Consider the following 20585-nt stretch of genomic DNA (forward strand, 5'->3'; position numbering starts at 1 on the left):
TGCAACAAAATGTTGCGCTACAAATGTTGCAGTGTAGTTGTGCCCTATCTGTCGCGCGACTTATTGTCGTCATGTAGACCTAGCCTTATATAATTTTTAAGAACATTTTAGGGTTAGTATGACTCTCTTTGGCAATTAATCTCTCGGTCTCTAGTTTGGCTGCTTTTATTTGTTTTTTTACATATTCTATTTTTTTCCTTATAGTTTTTCAGTGCTTCCTCGCTACCCTCCAGTTTTAGTGATTTTTAAATGCTTTCTTTTTGTCATTTATTGCCTTCTTTACAGTTCTATTTATCCACATAGTTTTTTTTCTTGTTCCTTAACCTTTTATTCCTATACGGTATGTACCTCTCACAATTAGATTTTAGGATGCTTTTAAAAATATCCAATTTTGTGGCTGTATTTTTATTTTTGAGGACTTTGTCCCAGTTAGTTAGACCTATGGTCTCTATTAGTTGGCTAAATTTAGCTTTTTTTGAAGTTTGTTATTTTTGTTCCTCCCTGAAGAAACACTCTAAAAAAAAAAAAAAAAAGGGGGGCCCCTCTACAGGCCCCCCCATCTTTTTTTTTTTTTTTTTTTTTTTGTGTTTCTTCAGGGAGAAACAAAAATAACAAACTTCAAAAAAGCTAAATTTAGCCAATTAATAGAGACCATAGGTCTGGCCCCAAAAATCGAGAGCATTTGTGCATCTATCTAATGGTGTTGCCACCATTAGATAGATATGTTCTCTTTTACCAGAACGCGTTGTGTCATCTTATGATTAATATGTGCTTACCATTGTAACCTGTGATTAACTGATGATTTTCCTAATTTTTTTTTTCTTTTAGACAATGATGAGTACAGGCCTCCTGTGTGGAAATCTTACTGTAAGTATGGTGAACTCCATCTATCAGATATTCTGCCCCAGGGAAGAACACATTGACACACGCTGGAAAGCAAACAAGGTCTGACGCGTCGGCTGCTACATGTGTTGGAGCAGCTGCCATTGTGATCTAATCAGAGGCAAACAGGAAATCTTTGTAAAGGCTACAATAATAAGGAGAAACCCGACAAAATGATCAGATGTAGATGCAGTTAAAGGCGTGTTCCTATTTCAAAAAGAGGAAGGAAAGTGACTTAAAGAGAACCTATACCCGCTCCTGATATGTCTGTTTAAGTAACTATCGTACGTGCAACAATGTAATTATTTTGTTTAGCTATTCTTATGAGTTTATGATGTGCCATTCCTTTATTATACCTTCTAGAAATTATCAATGAATTACTAGCAGATTGCAATGCAGGTCCAGTTGTATGTTACCAGTTGGGGGGGGGGGTGTCCCCGCACAGCTTTACACTATCCAATCAGTGCTGCTAGTGTCAGGCTGTGCAGGGACACCCCCCAAACTGATAACGCCCATCTGGACCTTCATTTTAGGCTACTTTCACACTTGCGTTCGGAGCGGCTCCGATAATGCAGACGTTCGCATCCGTTCAGAACGGATGCGTCTGCATTAAAACTTAGAAAATTTTCTAAGTGTGAAAGTTGTCTGAGCGGATCCGTTCAGACTTTCCATTGAAAGTCAATGGGGAACGGATCCGCTTGAAGATTGAGCCATATGGTGTCATCTTCAAGCGGATCCGTCCCCATTGACTTAGGCTACTTTCACACTAGCGTTCGGGTGTCCGCTCGTGCGCACCGCTTGAAGGGGCTCACGAGCGGCCCTGAACGCAGCCGTCCGGCCCCAATGCATTCTCAGTGGAGGCGGATCCACTGAGAATGCATCCGCCTGCCAGCGCTCAGCCTCCGCTCCGCTCAGTGAGCGGACACCTGAACGCTGCTTGCAGCGTTCGGGTGTCCACCTGGCCGTGCGGAGGCGAGCGGATCCGTCCACACTTACAATGTAAGTCAATGGGGACGGATCCGCTTGAAGATGACACCATATGGCTCAATCTTCAAGCGGATCCGTTCCCCATTGACTTTCAATGTAAAGTCTGAACGGATCCGCTCAGACAACTTTCACACTTAGAAAATTTTCTAAGTTTTAATGCAGACGCATCCGTTCTGAACGGATGCGAACGTCTGCATTATCGGAGCGGATCCGTCTGATGAAACATCAGACGGATCCGCTCCGAACGCTAGTGTGAAAGTAGCCTTACATTGTAAGTGTGGACGGATCCGCTCGCCTCCGCACGGCCAGGCGGACACCCGAACGCTGCAAGCAGCGTTCAGGTGTCCGCTCACTGAGCGGAGCGGAGGCTGAACACTGGCAGTCGGATGCATTCTCAGCGGATCCGCCTCCACTGAGAATGCATTGGGGCCAGACGGATGCGTTCGGGGCCGCTCGTGAGCCCCTTCAAACGGTGCGCACGAGCGGACACCCGAACGCTAGTGTGAAAGTAGCCTTAGACTGCTAGCATTTCATTCATAACTTCTAGAAGGAATAATAAAAGAATGGCACAACACAGAGTCATAAGAATATATGTTTCGGAATTGGGGAATGCAAGTAGTTACCAAAACCGGTACGTCAGAAGAGGTTTTAGGCCCTCTTTAACCCCTTCATGACTTGCGCAAGATATGTACAGTGCAAGATGGGACTTGAAAGATGGTGCCGGCTGAGGACCTGAGCAATCATTGTGGTCACTGGGTGCTTTCTGTTTTACACAGCAGACACCTGGGTGCAAAGTCTGTGATGGGCGATAACTCCATTTAATTGCTATTGCAGCCTTGGGCCTTCTGAAGGCTCAGAGACCTGCCATAGCGAAGATCCCATCAGGCCATGCCTGTGGCAGGGCTTGATAGGAGCGCACTTAATCTCCTATAGGCTGCAATGTTAAATCGATCAGACGATCACATGTTGAATTCCCCTAGGGGGACTCAAAGTAAGTGTTTAAAAAAAAAAAAGTTTAATATATAAAAAAGATAAACAATCAACTGCTTTCCCAATATAAAAATAAACAATAAATATAAAGATCATTAGCATCGCCATGTCCCAAAATGTCCAAGCTATTAAATATTAAAATATTTATCCCGTACTGTGAACAGCGTTACAGAAAAAACTCAAAACTGACGATTCACATACTCCAAAATGGTATCAATAAAAACTACAGATTGCTCCGAAAAAATTAACCCTCACACAGCTCCATAGATGTAAATGTAAAAAAAAGTTCTGGGGGTCACAATATAAAAACACAAGAAAAATTATAAAAATGTGGTATCGTTGTAATCCTATTGAGCTAGAGAATGACTAACAGGTCAGTTTTGCCACATAAGAAATGCTGTAAAAACGAAACCCATAAAACTATATTGGAGTCGCTTTTTTTCCCACCCCATTTGGATTTTTTTTCAGCTTCCCACTATGTCGTATGCATTATAAAATGGTTCCATTAGAAAGTACAAATTGTCGCGCAAAAACAAACCCCTCATGCAGCTATGTGAACGAAAAAAAATAAATAAACTATGGCTCCAGGAAGGCAGGGAGTAAAAAATGAAGACAAAAAAATTCGAAAATTGCCATGTTCTTAAGGGGTTAAAGGGGAATTCTGTTAGTAATCTCTATCCTGGGGATAACGTATTACAATCAGATTTGTGGTGGTCTGAATGCTGATCGTGAAAAGGGGGGCCCAGTACCTTGTGTGTAGAGAGAACTGAGTTTTACGTTTTTAAGTGCACAGAGAATGCTGCGCTTTAGAGAAGTAAAAGTATAATAAAAATACTAAATTGATTAATAAAGTATATTAGAAATAGTTTTATTAGGTCATTAGGGACAACATATTAAAAGTTCATATAAAGGTTTAGTTACTCTTTAAATATCTAAATGCTTCTGACAGTCTTTGCTTTCCATGGTGGACTTTATGTAAAAATCACGGCTTTAATAGGAAACATAATTTTTGGGGAATCTATAATGAGATCCGACTATAAATCAGGAATTAAATAATTGAATAGATTCTTCTGTTATAAGCGTAGATGTGATGATTACGATGGCGTCCTATTGTCATGATAATGTGCGCTGCCAGGAGTTCCATGGAATAATGTGAGGAGACAGAAGTAAATAACCAGGAGCACTGTAGCCTGTAAGAGACAACACTTACTGCTAGGGGTGACGGGTGGAGAAGCGGGAGCTGTAGAGATATTGGGCTAATTGGTGGCACAGAATGTCACAAGATCCATCATCTCTCCTGTAGAGAGAACACAGAAGAGGAGCCGGTGATCGTTGGCTGTCCCAGAAATGCTGTCAGATAGAAGACCCTTTAACCCCTTAAAGGTCTTGTCCAGGTTCAGAGCTGAACCTCGATATTACCTCTTCTTAACATTTACTATGTTTGAGTGGAGCATCGGAGTATTTCCTTGCTGTGATGCTCCCCCTTGCCTTGCGCTACATCACGCAGGGCAAGGTCTGTTTGTTTACTGTTGGTTGCGAACTGGGCTTCTCCTCACTATGCTAGGCGAAGACTTCCACCTAGCAGTGAGGCCGGCGACATCACCAGCACAAACAGGCGCCACTAGTACCCGCCTCTAAAACAACCTGGGGCAGCGCTACAGACAACTAATTTGTTGACAGGCTCACTGCTAGGCAGAAGTCTCCGCCCAGCACAGCAAGGAGAAGCCCAGTACATCACTGGCAGTAAGCAAACAGACCTTGCCCTCCGTGATGCAGCACAAGGCTAGGGGGAGCATCAGAACAAGGAAATGCTCCAATTCTCCACTCATACATAGTAAGTTAGTTAAGAAGAGGTTATATCCAGGGTCAGCGCTGAACCCCTTTAAGGACTAAGCCTATTTTAATTTATGCATTTTTCCTCCCCACATGCCAATTGCCATAGCTTTTGTATTTTTCCGTTCACATGGCCATAGGAGGGCTTATTTTTTATTGGCACCATTTAAAGGGGTTTTCCGGGCTTTTTCTATTGATGACCTATCCTCAGAATAGCAATACCAATATTCAGAGCAGCACTCAATACCGTAGAGACACAAACTGAAATCCATCACGACCTCAGATCCACTTTGGTCCTCCGATCAATGAAGAAAAGCAAGTTGATGGCAGCATCTCCAGAAGTGAAATTTATTCACAGTGGGTCCATGAAAAACATGTGCAAAAATCGCCAATAAGGTGCAACGTTTCGGCTAACAAGTAGCCTCCATCAAGCCTACATACAGAGGGCATTAGGACAATACATACACCATACATAGCTCCGCCTCTAAGCGGCTTCAACCAATAGTGATCCACCGTTATTCAGACAAACACCTGTTCATTGAAATTCACCAATACGGTGTATTATTCCCGTGTCCGTCACATCAATTACCCAATTAAAAAGACCACAGTTCATTACCTGAAAGTTGGTGGTTGCTTGCGGAACACCTGCACCGTGCATATCCACACTCCAAATTTCCTCCTATCCACACAGAGATACGTAATGGTCACATGTCCCATTCATGGTCACCTGACCGAACGCGTCATCCAAACCCAATCACCTGACTGGACCACGTAATCCCTCACCGCCCACATGACTGCCGGGTACATCTTCATCACTATAGAAACCAGGTCACGTGCTCAATCAACACCCATGTGACCGCGCCGTTCGTCTCCATTGCTATAGAAACCAACCACCTATATTGACAAGGGATCTATACCGGGATCTACCAGGATCGTCGGTAGATCATTCCTTGTACTCAGAAGGCATATGTCGAGTGGTCCAGGGGTGCATGTTACATGTAATGTAAGAATTTGCATCAGATTAACCCATGCATGACAGGCGTTCCGAAGGCCTCCTCCTTGATCTAAAAAAGGAAAAAATATATAAAAATATATAAATAACATGAGCAGATTATTAGGAATAAGCGTTTTGTAGGAGCAGTAATTCCTGATAATCTGCCAGACAATCCGGCTTTCTAAATGCACCTTTACACGTGGCACGCTATCAATCACTGATAACACCTCCCCCGTGAACAAGGAAATCAGAAAAAGCAGAGATATATAAATGTATAAATTACACGTTTTACTGAATCTTTTCTCTTTAAACTATACGTCAATCTGCTCAGCTCCTCCTGCTCTGTGACATGCCGCCTGCAGATTACACTGCATTTTGTGGTGACAGGTCCTCTTTTTATTATCAAAACTTAATAATGATGCGATAATATTTTAGATGAACTTGTGGAAATGTTAAAGGGAACCTGTCACCGGGATTTTGTGTATAGAGCTGAGGACATGGGTTGCTAGATGGCCGCTAGCACTTCCGCAATACCCAGTCCCCATAGCTCTGTGTGCTTTTATTGTGTCACAAAACCGATTTGATACATATGCAAATTAACCTGAGATGAGTCCTGTATGTGAGATGAGTCAGGGACAGGACACATCTCAGGTTAATTTGCATATTTATCAAATCGTTTTTTTTTTACACAATAAAAGCACACAGAGCTATGGGGACTGGATATTGCGGATGTGCTAGCGGCCATCTAGCAACCCATGTCCTCAGCTCTATACTCAAAATCCCGGTGACAGGTTCCCTTTAAGTAATGGATCTCTATTCCATTATTTCTTTCCCAGAATCTAAATGTAAAACATGATGATGACGACAAAGGCGATGAGCATAAGTAACGCAAATCTCTCCTATGAATCCCTGGAAAATGCAGCATTGCCTTCTAAATGAGGACCTGGCAGCCCCCCTGGCTTGTCTGTTTTGGTTAATGCTTGAATTCATTATAAAATAATTCCAGAGCAACTTTTTTATGGGCCACTCCTCTGTTATCCCTCCTGGAAATGTATGAATAAATTGACAGCTTGGTGTTGCTATTCCACTTGACAGAGCGGTTGACTTGTAGGGACCCACTTATTGTCAAAAGGAATAGTAACACCCATTTCTGAATTTATTTAAAAATTTCTCTTTAGGAATAACAGAGGAACGGCACAATGTAGGTTTCCAAGATAAAGATACTCCAGAATTATTTCATGGGGAATACAAGTCTTTACTAAGGCAGACATGTCAGAGGAGGTGATGGGTCATCTTGGAACAGAAGATATTTTTATTTCATGACATCACAAATCCTGATTTTATGATATTGGGAGGGGCTGTGACAATCATTGGATGTTGCCCCTATAAGTAATTATAATCCATAAACGTGTATTCGGGTTTATTGCTTGTCATCATTACAAGGTACAGTTCATGTTTTGATTGGTCAGGGTGTGAGGTTTGGGTATAAAAATGTAAATTACTGTGTTATTCCTCCCTTAGTGTATCAGCTGCAGCAAGAAGCTCCTCACCCCCGAAGAATTACCTGCACACGTGAGGTAGGTACCCAGAAATGTGACCGTCAAGGGAGAGTTGGGACTCCTGATGGCAGTATATAAGCACCTATAATTATGGTCGGCCCTGGATTATGCATAATGAATAATCACCTTAGGCTGGCCGGAATAGATATTTTATTATGTATGCAGCAGGATTGCAGGGGCCCAGTTTATGGCATCCCGCCTTGGGATCAGTACATTTTTATCAAAATGTCTTTTCGGGATTTATTTTTCTAGCCTGCCAGTAGGTGGCAGTATAGGCTAAAATAATTTTCTCTACCATCATGGAACTTTGTGTTTTTTGACAGTGATAACTATTTGATACATATGCAAATGAACCTTAGATGACTCCTGTCCCCGAGATCAGTCAGGGACAGGACTCATCTCAGGTTAATTTTCATATTTATCAAATCGTTTTTTTTACACAATAAAAGCACACAGAGCTATGGGGACTGGGTATTGCGGATGTGCTAGCGGCCATCTAGCAACCCATGTCCTCAGCTCTATACACAAAATCCCGGTGACAGGTTCCCTTTAAGTATTTACTTAATCTAATCTATACAGGAGGGTTATGGGTCAATATCTGAAATTCCTGGTTGTCTATGGTGCCTTAGTGGTTGACAACCATTTATTGTAATGCTCTTATATAATTATATTGGATGTCTCAGTCAGGTAAGTATCCCTATAATTTTCTTTAATAAATAATGACAGAATTATTATAAATGTCAGGTCTTTTCTCTTTTTTCATAGGGAGCTCCATAACCCATCTTCCTTCACTTGCCACTAGGGGGGGCTCACTGCATAGGGATGTTTACAGCTGTCATTGAGCTCAACAATACATTCTTTAGCACTGAGCTCCCTCTAGTGGTGGCAGAGAGAACTATAGCATTAATACAACTTTTTTTCCCCCCTCAGGAGATAACCAGGTACTAGGATTTCCACTCTTGGTGTCCATATCGCATCCATCATCTATATTATGATTGAAATATGGATTTTTAGATCCTTAAAGGGGTTCTCCAGGAATTAAGAAAATGAAAATACTTAAACATTATTTTATTATAAATATATTCTCAAATACCTTTCATTATTTATAATGGCTCATAGTGTCTGGGGAGCAATCATCAGGGGAAACAAAATGGCCGCTGTCCCATTAGTTCACACATGAGGACAAGTTACTTTACAACACTGAGGTAAAGAGCTGCCTCCTCCTCCTCTTTACTTGAATGGGATTATGATCCTGAATACAGATGATAAGAACTTTAGCTGAATCTCTGGGGAATTTAGTTCATGAGGAGACATGAAGTACAGAGAGGACAGACAGGACAGACTGTGGTAATGGAGACTGTAAACAAGTGCTGCTGCTCATTAGCCAAACCTCACCCTCCTCTCATGTCTCCTCATCTTCTCCATTCCCACAGAGATTCCCCTGTATTCAGGATCCTGATTCCTGACAAGCAGAGCAGAGAGGAGGATGAGGCAGCACTATGGCTCATTGTGGTGAAGTAACTTGTCCTCCTGTGTGATTAGGACAGGTTTTGTGTGTACTGATAGGGCGGCGGCCATTTTATTTCTCCGAATGATTGCTCCCTAGACAAAACAAGTCATTCTAAGTAATGAAAGGTATTTGTGAATATATTTATTATAAAATAAAATTTTCATTTTTTTATTTATTCCTGGAGAACCCCTTTAAGACAGCTGTGAATGTGCAAATACCCTCCCCATGGATGCAATGTCTTGAATATGCTGAAAGTAGTATACCTAGAAATATTCTCTCAATATTCTCTTGTGAGACTAAGAGGCGTTTTTTAGACTTATTTCTATTTTAAAGTAAAGTTGCCTGCTCTTATCTCTCTGTTCTGTGTGGATGTAATGAATTCACCCATATATCTGGAATAGTTTTGTGATTCACTGTCATTTGCATTATGCAAAACAATTTTTTTCTCTGTAACCATGGGCTGTCCATTGATTATACTATGTTATAGTTATATACATGGGTATAACCAGTAACGAAGTGGCCCTATAGGAAAACGTTAAAATTTCCCAATGACATATTTATCAGTGATTTCATACAGTACAGGGGTAATGCTCACTATGATATCACACAGCATAGAGAGAATGCGCACTGTAATATCACACAATACAGGCATGATGCACACTGTGATGTCACATAGTACCCCTGTACTATGTAACATCACAGTTTTTATTATCCTATAGTTTATAATGCGCACTGTGATGTCACACAATACAGGGATAATGTGCACTGTGATGTCACATAATACACATAATACAGGGATAACGCGCACTGTGATGTCACATAGGGCAGGGATAATGCGCACACTGATGTCACATAGTGCAGGGATAATGCGCACTGTGATGTCACATAGGGCAGGGATAATGCGCACTGTGATGTCACATAGGGCAGGGATAATGCACACTGTGATGTCACATAGGGCAGGGATAATGCGCACTGTGATGTCACATAGTGCAGGGATAATGCGCACTGTGATGTCACAGTGCAGGGATAACGCGCACTGTGATGTCACATAGGGCAGGGATAATGCGCACTGTGATGTCACATAGTGCAGGGATAATGCGCACTGTGATGTCACATAGTGCAGGGATAACGCGCACTGTGATGTCACACAGTGCAGGGATAACGCGCACTGTGATGTCACACAGTGCAGGGATAACGCGCACTGTGATGTCACACAGTGCAGGGATAACGCGCACTGTGATGTCACACAGTGCAGGGATAACGCGCACTGTGATGTCACACAGTGCAGTTATAATGCGCACTGTGATGTCACACAGTGCAGGGATAACGCGCACTGTGATGTCACACAGTGCAGGGATAACGCGCACTGTGATGTCACACAGTGCAGGGATAACGCGCACTGTGATGTCACACAGTGCAGGGATAACGCGCACTGTGATGTCACACAGTGCAGGGATAACGCGCACTGTGATGTCACACAGTGCAGGGATAACGCGCACTGTGATGTCACACAGTGCAGGGATAACGCGCACTGTGATGTCACACAGTGCAGGGATAACGCGCACTGTGATGTCACACAGTGCAGGGATAACGCGCACTGTGATGTCACACAGTGCAGGGATAACGCGCACTGTGATGTCACACAGTGCAGGGATAACGCGCACTGTGATGTCACACAGTGCAGGGATAACGCGCACTGTGATGTCACACAGTGCAGGGATAACGCGCACTGTGATGTCACACAGTGCAGGGATAACGCGCACTGTGATGTCACACAGTGCAGGGATAACGCGCACTGTGATGTCACACAGTGCAGGGATAACGCGCACTGTGATGTCACACAGTGCAGGGATAACGCGCACTGTGATGTCACACAGTGCAGGGATAACGCGCACTGTGATGTCACACAGTGCAGGGATAACGCGCACTGTGATGTCACACAGTGCAGGGATAACGCGCACTGTGATGTCACACAGTACAAAGGTTCATACAACTCTTTGCTGTCTCTCCAAGCTGTTAATCTCCACCTCATGTGTTTGGATTGGACCAGTGAATTGAGAGTGGGTGATCAGTGCAGGAGAATTGAGGAGTTGATTCTGCTAAGTGGAGAAAGAGGCATTTTCTGTGATAGGACAAATAAGGCTAAGTTCGCATCTCCGGCATTGCCGGATACTGCCATTCACTGCTGGACTACTTATACTATAATGGGATCTGGCTGCTCTCCAGCATGAGTCCAGCATATTGCCATTCTCCGCTGGACCCAATAGATCATAATGGGATCCAGCAGGGATCTGGTCGCTTCCCGGCATGAGTGCTGGGTTTCGGACAGACAAAAAAACGTGGCATGGGACAGTATTTGTGTGGCCAAAACCCGGCACTCATGACTGAAAGTGGCCAGATCCCATTATAGTCTGTGGGGTCCAGCAGTGAACGGGAGGGAAAGATGTTGAAATGATGGTTGCACTTCAAAATCTAATGTATCTGTGTTATCTGCATTGTAAATTCTGAACACGATTGCTAAACGCAAATGGTTTGGACAGATTTTAAGGCTTAAGAGCTCGGAGGGGAACCTGTACTGGACATGATGGACTAGAGAGCAGCACTCTCAATTACAATTAAAAGTACTCACTGTTATCACAGATCTGTCATGAACGCCCTGCAGGGTGCTGGTGTGTATTTTAACCAAGGATCTGTGTTTAATAAGGATTCCTATCAGACTGGTGTCTTATCCAATTGTATCTCAGCAGGGAGCTGGCTATGGGCGCATCCATTTTTCATCCTTGAAATATCATTATGCTTATTGAATAACGGATGTAACAGAGGCAGAAAACACAGCCGGATGAATGCACCTTGACATGAATGATTTCCTCTCTGAGTCGTGACCACGACTGGCTCTGTCAATCGCAAGAAAGTGGAGCCGCTAGGTGTAACGACAAGGTTGCTCCTAGAGGTTCATTTGCATATCTAAAAGGGGTTTCCTGGGATTCTGATACTGATGACCTATCCTCTGGATAGTATCAGTATCCGATCAGTGGGTGTCCGACACCCTGGACCTCAGCTGATCAGCTATTTGAGAAGGCAGCGGCGATCACAGCGCTGCGGCCTTCTCTGTGCTCGCTAAGCCCAGCACCGTACATTGTATAGCGGCTGTGCTTCGTATTGTGCTCCGTCCCATTGAAGTGAGCGCGATACCAAGCACAGCCATTATACAATGGACGGCGCTGTGCTTTGTAGGCATGGAGAAGGCCACAGCGCTCACAGGAGAGCTGGTGCCTTCTCAAACAGCTGATCAGCAGAGGTCCCCCACCAATCAGATACTGATGACCTATCCTGAGGATAGCGAGTAAAGAGAGGTAGCGGCAGCAACTCCGGTGAATCCTTTATTGGACGGACTTTACAGAAAGTGTGCCATAAAATTAAGCAGCAACGTTTCGGCTGGATCCCAGCCTTTGTCAAGGCTGGATAAAGGCTGGGATCCAGCTGAAACATTGCTGATTAATTTTATGGCCCACTTTCTGTAAAGTCCGTCCAATAAAGGATTCAGCGGAGATGCTGCCGCCACCTCTCTTTACTCGCTATATGGTTGACTCCTGAGGATCTGCGGTCGTGGTTTGGCTGGTGCATTGCCGGGGTGGACGTTTGCGTCCGTGGGTGCTGCTCTACAAACACTTTTGTTTACAATCCTGAGGATAGGTCATCAGTATCAAAATCCTTAAAAACTCCCTTAAAATATCCTTTTTCTCAGCAATGCAGGCATATATGAACATGGGACCAACAGCTGCCAAGTGCACATGTAACAGGTCAACTAGTTTCATAGGTACAAATCGCTGACAGATGCCCTTTAATCAGTCTAGGCCAGGGGTACTCAACTGGCGGACTGTGGTTGCCAGCTGTCTGGACCCTTGCATGCACCCGGGTGCCGGCTCTCAGGGGGTGCCAGAGTCCAGAAGCAATGAGCACTTCCATCAATACAGACGGAAGCGCTCATTGCTGGAGCGCTGGGAGCTGCGGTCCTGTCACTCACCGCTCTGCTCCCAGCGCTTTTCCCCTCCTTCAGGTCAGCGGCTCTCTGAATGGGGAAGATTGTGTGGCTGGCATGTGTGGGCGGAGCCTGCAGTCTGGAAATCTGCATAAGCTCAGCCCACACAGTGCTTCAGAGCGATCTGTGTCTGCAGGGGAGAGGACTGTGAGCTTCAGGAACGGGACAAGGTGAGTAGTTACTGTGTGTTTTTTTTTTTTTTTGTGTTTTTTTTAACACAGAGGGAGCAAAATGGGCATTTCTACTCTGGAGGGGGCACAATGGGCATTTCTACTCTGGAGGGGGCACAATGGGCATTTTTTACTGTTGAGGGGCACAATGGGCATTTTTTACTGTTGAGGGGCACAATGGGCATTTTTTACTTTGGAGGGGGCACAATGGGCATTTTTTACTTTGGAGGGGGCACAATGGGCATTTTTTACTTTGGAGGGGGCACAATGGGCATTTTTTACTTTGGAGGGGGCACAATGGGCATTTTTTACTTTGGAGGGGGCACAATGGGCATTTTTTACTTTGGAGGGGGCACAATGGGCATTTTTTACTTTGGAGGGGGCACAATGGGCATTTTTTACTCTGGAGGGGGCACAATGGGCATTTTTTACTCTGGAGGGGGCATAATGGGCATTTCTACCGTGGAGGGGGCACAGAGGGCATTATTACCGTGAAGGGGTACAATGGGCATTACTACTATTAAGGGGCATTATTACTGTGAAGGAGGCACAATGGGGATTATTACTATGAAGGGGGCACAAAGAGGGCATTACAACTGTGAAGGGGCACAGATGGGCATTACTACTGTGAAAGGGGCAAAGAGGGCATTACTACTATGAGGGGGCACTTAGGGTAATCATACTCTGTGGGGAGGAACTAAGGAGGCATCGCAATTTGTCAGGGGCACTAAGGAGCATCATAATGTGTGGGGGCACCAAGGGATCACCCTGCTGTGAGGGGGCACTTAGGGGTATCACACTCTGTGGAGCACTAAAGGGATATCATACTGTCTAAGGGGCATCATTATTGTTAGCGGGCACTGAAAGGACATTCTTAATGTTTGGTCGGCAGGAAGGAGATTGGGTGGGCTTGGAGGTGTGGATTATTGTAAAAAAAATAATAATGCAGCGCTACACGCCAATGGTGTTGTCTCTCCTTATATATTTTTTTGTTTTGCAGCTCGGACCTTCATCCTACGGCAGACTCGGGTATGTGGACCTTTACAAAAAGTACTTGAGTACCCCTGGCCTAGGCTTTAGTGGTTTCTGCTGCGCGTACCTGTGGTGATGAATGTTACTGCCCTATACATGCCCTTGCTGCAGCCATTACATATTTACTTAGTGGGACATAACTGTATATGTTTCATGGATACTTGTTGCCATATTGATTTGTTAATGTAGCGATGTTTGGTAAACACAGCTGCATTCATCCCTCATATACTGAACTGCTGAACTTTCATGGATGGAAACATTGAATATCTATAACTTCAAAGTGCTCTACACAAGCAGCAGCTGCTATAAGATATATGCATTACAGACTATGGTTAGGCTACTTTGACACTTGCGGCAGTGTGATCCGGCGGGCAGTTCCGTCGTCGGAACTGGCCGCCGGATCCGCCGATCTGCCGCTGACTGAAAGCATTTGTGAGACGGATCCATCTCACAAATGCATTGCAAGGACGGATCCGTCTTGTATCTTTTTTCACATTTTTACCGGTCTGCGCATGCGCAGGCCGGAAGGACAGATCCGGCATTCAGGCATGTCTTCAGTTTTTTTCGCCTGAGAGAAAACCGTAGCATGCTGCGGTTTTATCTTTTGCCTGATCAGTCAAAAAGACTGAACGGAAGACATCCTGATGCATCCTGAACCGATTGCTCTCCATTCAGAATGCATGTTGATATGCCTGATCAGTTCTTTTCCAGTATAGAGCCCCTAGGACGGAACTCAGCGCCGGAAAAGAAAAACGCTAGTCTGAAAGTAGCCTTAGTGGCTCGTGCTAAAACAGGATTTTAGAATATATTTTTTTTTAAATACATATAGTGACGTAGAAAATTAAAAATAACCACCAAAAATTATAAAAAAATATTTTAACATAGAAACAGCCTGACAGATTTTGAATGATGATGTGAATGTACCCTTAGCAACAATTTTCTGTACAGTGGGGTTTTCAAAGCCCCATTTACATGTAGCAGAAAAAACCTCTGCTTGTCAAATCCATGTGCAGATTCTTGGCTGATTTTTGGCAAACATATCCACTATGTTTGTCCTTAGCTGAACACACAAAATATTTGCATTAATTCATCCCTAGATCTGGCCTCCCACAGATACATACATAGATAGCAGTTGGTTGGTGGTTGAACATCAGTTGAACATACCGTCATCTGGTGAAGGACTTGTTTGCGGACATGTCCATGCGCATTTTTCTCCATACTGGCCGTTACAGTTGTTCAATGAGACCAGGCGATGGATGAAAGATCTTTCTGTGAACGTTCTGTCAAAGATGGCTATTTTGTCGATGAATGATCGAACTTTGAATGGAATAACTTTTGTCCAACTATCCGACAAAAATATTAAACGCAGACGACTTTTTTTTTTACAGACGATAATCCCATTCGGCTGAACTGATCGTTCACTGTTAACAGCCCACCCGGCAAACATTTGTCGAAATCATCCATTTTGGATGAACACCTTGAACGACAATACATGCTCACATGAAAATGCAGGAGATGACGGCATAATCCGAGGTTATGCTTTCTGTAATGCCCCGCTTATGCCGGCTGCCAAGCACCATCTTGCCCATCTTCTTAGAGTTAACTAAAATAGACCATAATTGAGTAAATCAGATGGTAAAGCAGCTTATAAAATGTGGGCCGTTATGTTTTACTTCTATAGATACTGACGTTCATTGTTTGTAGCGTCATTTTTTTTTTTTTTAATGGTAAAATTCAACCCTATAGTCGTCACTTTTATAGTTGCAGAAATTAATAAACTGTAATTTTTTTTTTTCTGCTTTTCAGAATTTTATAATGAAAAGTTACAAGCTTACCTACCATTTGACTGGACTTCCTGTTGTCACTTTTTGATAAAATAGCAGCTGCCACAAAACAGAAAAAAAAAAAATACTGAAATGACTAACCAATATAATCGCCAGGCTTTTGGCCATCGCCCACCTCTTCCCTGGAGTAGATTTTTGTCAACGTAATTCCTACAGCCGAATTTGCCTTAAATATACTGCAAAACGTATAACATGCAGATTTAAAGGGACTGCTTGGAATTTCGATATCGATGGCCTATCCTCAAGATTGGTGGGGGGTCTAACTCCCAGCACCCCCGCCAACCAAATGTTTGAAGAGGCTGGTGAGCGCCTCTGCCTCCTCACAGCGTACTAAGCACAGCGCCATTCATTGTATAGCTACTTTGCTTGGTGCTGCAGCTCTGGCCCATTCATTTGAATGGGACTGCGCTGTGTCTAGGCCATGTGAGTGATAAACGTGACATCTCTGGTTTAGAAAGAGACCACGTTGCACCAGAACATTTTATATAACCGCTGAGCGGCTGGGGTCTGGGAGTCCGACACCCACCATTCAGATATTGTTGACCGATATCAGGCCATTAGTATAAAAATCTTGGACAACCCCTTTAAAGCCTTTTACGTTTAAAGGGGAGAAATTCATGGTGAAAATTCTCGGTAGAAATTGACTTGCTGAGGACTTTTAGACTGCTGGTCCCTTTCTGCAGCATGTTGATGAGACCTGCTATAATCCAATACTGTAATATGCTGTGGATTTTTTTGTGCATTTGCCATTACAGCTCCATAAGCAATACCATAAAAGAAACGTTTTAATATTTCTAAAAAGTGTCTGTCCTGCTTTATTACTAATAGTAGTGATTCTCTTCTGTGCGTCCAATAAATGTATCCGTCGATATATTCTGGATTTTCCTGTAACGAATGTAAAGTAATTTGCACAGAACAGATTTTTGCCGTGGAAAACAAAATCATTTTCCATTTGGATATTTTTGTTCTTGCATATAATTCATTGTTTTACATCTGTTCTGTTTTCATGGAGACACACAAACACATATTGACATGTACAAAGCCCTAGAGACCAGCAGGAGCTGTGGGAACAGTGTTATCTGGTTATACTGTTATTATAACCTTATATATAAGGTCAACAGATCTTAAAGGGAATGTGACATCAGAAAATGACCCGTTGTGTCAGTCAAGTTTTTTTTTTTAATGTTGAACATATTTACGGTGGTGTATTTTTTTTTATTTTTCCATGTCATTATCTATATTAAAAATCATTCTGCAATCTTGCAGCTTTCACTGCAAGCTGACGTCCGATGAGAGTAGGGCTGAAACAATTACTCGATTGAATTGAGTAATTCGACACAAAAAAATCCTCGATGCAAATTTTTTGCATCGGAAAATTCGTTTGTATCACGTGACCACGGAGCGGAAGTGAAGCGATTGCTATTACTCCCGCTCCGTGGTCTCCCGCTGGCCCGCAATACTCGCCTTTCCAGCAGGGGCCTCCGGACACTCCACAGCACATCCAAGGTCCCGCGCTGCACTGACCTCCTGACGTACACACGTCGTGACCTGACCCGCTGTGTGACGTCAGGCGCAGAGCAGCGCGGAACGATGGCGTGTCGGTGGCGACCCTGCTGGAAAGTTGGTGCGACTAAGGCTGGGCGCCCGGATTGCACAGTGTCATAGCAACTAATGACGCTGTGCACTCCGGGTGTCAGGAGGAGCAGGGGGGGCAGATGATTTCACAAGGGGGAGAGCTGCTGGCACAAGGGGGGGGAGAGCTGCTGGCACAAGGTGGGTGAGCTGATGGCTCTGGGGTGGGGGAGAGCTGATGGCTCTGGGGTGGGGGAGAGCTGAAGGCACTGGGGGATAGTGGAGCTGATGGCACAAGGGGGGGGGCTGCTGGCCTCGGGTGGGGGATAGTGGAGCTGATGGCACAAGGGTGGGGGCTGCTGGCCTCGGGTGGGGGAGAGCTGAAGGCACTGGGGGATAGTGGAGCTGATGGCACTGGGGGGAACTGAAGCACTTGGGCTGATCGCACAGGGGGGAACGAAGAGTGTTGGGGACTGATGGCAGGGGGTCTAAGTTTTTATAAGGGAGTACTCGATTAATTTTATAAGAGTACTCGATTAATCGTAAAAATCATCGATAAAATACTCTATTTCTAAAATAATCGTTTACTGCAGCCCTAGATGAGAGTATCTCTAGTAAAGAGCAAAGAAATCCTAGTGGTACCGATGAATGAGTTCTCTTGTAAGTGACCCATTCATATCTCCATAAGACTGGTGGTGGTCTGACACCCAGGATCCTCACTCGCAGTATCGCCACGGCCTTCTCGCAGCTTTCCCTAGGCCAGTGTCGACACGTCCATCGGTCACAAGGCCTTGATGCAGCTCAGTCCTATTGAAGTGAATGGGGCTGAGCTGTGATACAATGTACAGCGCTGTGCTTGGTGAGCGGAGAGAAGGCCGCGGTGCTGCTGTGAGCGCTGGTGCCTTCTCTAACAGCTGATGAGTGGGGGTCTCCCAGGTGTCGTCACGTTTAAGCTGCATTTACACAAGCCAATAATCATCCAGATTATCGGGAACGACCGTTCCTGCGAATGGTCCTGCCCGACAATCTGCCTGTGTAAATGTGCCACCGATCGAAACGCTCGTTCATCAAGTGATCCTGTTGTTCATGCAGGCGTCACCGATCATAGTTTCTGGGCAGCAGATTGTGTGGTCTAAACAGCGGATCTGCTGCTCAGACACCATGATTGTGTATGAGGACAAGCAATTGCTATAGCGATCCCTCATCCTCGTACAGTGACGGAGATTGCTGCACGTAAATGCTGTGGTCTCCTTCACTGAACGAAAGAACGCTTCCTTCCCGACAGTCGGCTGCGGAATCGTCTAGATCCAGCTTTACACTGACTGGACCTAGCAGAGGGCACGGCAGTCTTTGCTGTCCATAGCAATTAATGAGAACATGGCTTTAATTTATCAGAAGCAGAATATGAAACGAAATCTGAGCTCTAGGTGTTAGCTATCGGTGACAAAAACGGACTTGAGTCATCTGAAGCCTACGGGTTTCTATGGTCCACGTGGCTGCTGGAAACTACATCTCTAAAGCTCAGCTCAGACAAGATGGCTGCCCCCATAATCCTGTTCGGATAATATAATATAATATAAAAGTCTACCATCAAAAAACGGATTAGAAGAAATATGTCTCAGTTTCTGATTTTAATTAGTAAATAAAATATAGGTCCATTCCCTTTAAGGGCTCCAGGTGATATTTGACAATGGTACCAGTAGACGAAAAACCACTTTCAGCAGACCATCAGAATTTATTCATGTCTTTATTTTGCAGGTGGAAAACAGACCAAAGTATTATGGAAGAGAGTGAGTAGACCTTCCTTCTTCTATGTAACTGCTGTGTGGCACAGGACGGCATGATGATCAGGTTTCTTGTAAACGCAGAAGCTAGATTAGAAATTGTCACATGGATTTTGGTGAATATTCCACTCCGAAATACATGGAAAAGTCGCCTTTCATTGTTGTTTATATTTTTTTTATAATGAATTTGTATTGCTCTTTATAGTAGCGGAAATTTTGCCTGTCCATTTTGAATTCATTCACAGGACCATTGCATTGCATCCACACGACAATTTTCAGAACCATTGCAATCTATGGGGTTATTCACATGGCTGATTTTTTTTATTTTTCAACAGCCAGTGAATAGCGACCGCCAGAAAAAAGGACCTGTCCTATTTTTGGCCGTTTTTACGCCCAGACGGACCTCATTGAATTGAATGGGATGGTTTTTAATGGCTGCTTAGACAAGAGTGACCCCATCTAACAGCCATTACAACGGGGACACTAGTGGAAAATTGCCTTTTAGGAGGTAAAACAAAAAGAACAATGCTCACCCCATCCACTTGCACGTGCATAGACAGGCGCTCCTCACTTGATGCTGAAGGACCTGCGCAGGCGCTCCTCACTTGATGCTGAAGGACCTGCGCTCCCAGGGGATTTGAATAAAATAAAAAAAAAAGCCAATGAAAATCATCAATTTTTAATGGCCTTTTTTAAAGGCCATTAACAAACGGATGCAGAACGGCCAGAAAATGGATTACAAAATGTTTGGAAAATGGCCATGAAATGCTGACAGTGTGTCCGTTTTTCATGGCCAAGGCTAAGGAAGCATTAGGCTGTGTTTAGGCGCCTCTGATGGGAACATATTGTGGGACGCAAAGGAGATGTGAGCATAGCCTGAATTGTACAATCTTTTCTAAGACCTTCTGCTAAACCTTATCTCGACACCCATCAGGTCCCTATTCTTGTCGTATTCTGCTGTATAATTACTATCTATATATAGCTATAATCACCTGTGGTGTGGTACAGCAGGGAGAGTGCGCGCCCTGCCTGACGGTATAAGCAGTCGGAGTAACACTGTATTAAAAAAAAAAAAAAAACTGTCAGCAGGATGAGGCTCCTTAATAATTCTCTCTGCGGGCAGGGGAAGAGGTGGCAGACAGACATTTGTGGCATTGTATGGCGGCCATTTGTAGTTATATCACTCCCTGTGCGCCAGCTCTGAGCTGTCGTAGATTTCTGGTTGGGCGCACAAACTGTAGAAGAATGCACTACATTTATGACCAGGTATGCACCTTGTCATAACTTAGGCGCATTCCCCGGGAGCGCAGTGAATCTCAAGACAGGTACAAAAAACGCCAATCTTGATAAATCTCCCCCAAGGTGTTCAATGCTGAATAATTAAGTGAA

General features: G+C 44.1%; 1 protein-coding gene across 1 annotated transcript in view; it reads left to right on the forward strand.

Moving 5' to 3' along the window:
* CHN1 (chimerin 1) overlaps positions 1-20585 on the forward strand; it is a 104289-nt gene that overhangs the window by 19370 nt on the left and 64334 nt on the right. Inside the window, exons 3-5 of the mRNA XM_040439630.1 lie at positions 829-867; positions 7208-7263; positions 19171-19202. Coding sequence (XP_040295564.1) covers positions 829-867; positions 7208-7263; positions 19171-19202 — 127 coding nt within the window. The remainder of the gene's footprint in view (positions 1-828; positions 868-7207; positions 7264-19170; positions 19203-20585) is intronic.

This window comes from Bufo bufo, chromosome 7, assembly GCF_905171765.1.
Source record: "Bufo bufo chromosome 7, aBufBuf1.1, whole genome shotgun sequence".
Taxonomy (NCBI): Eukaryota; Metazoa; Chordata; class Amphibia; order Anura; family Bufonidae; genus Bufo; species Bufo bufo.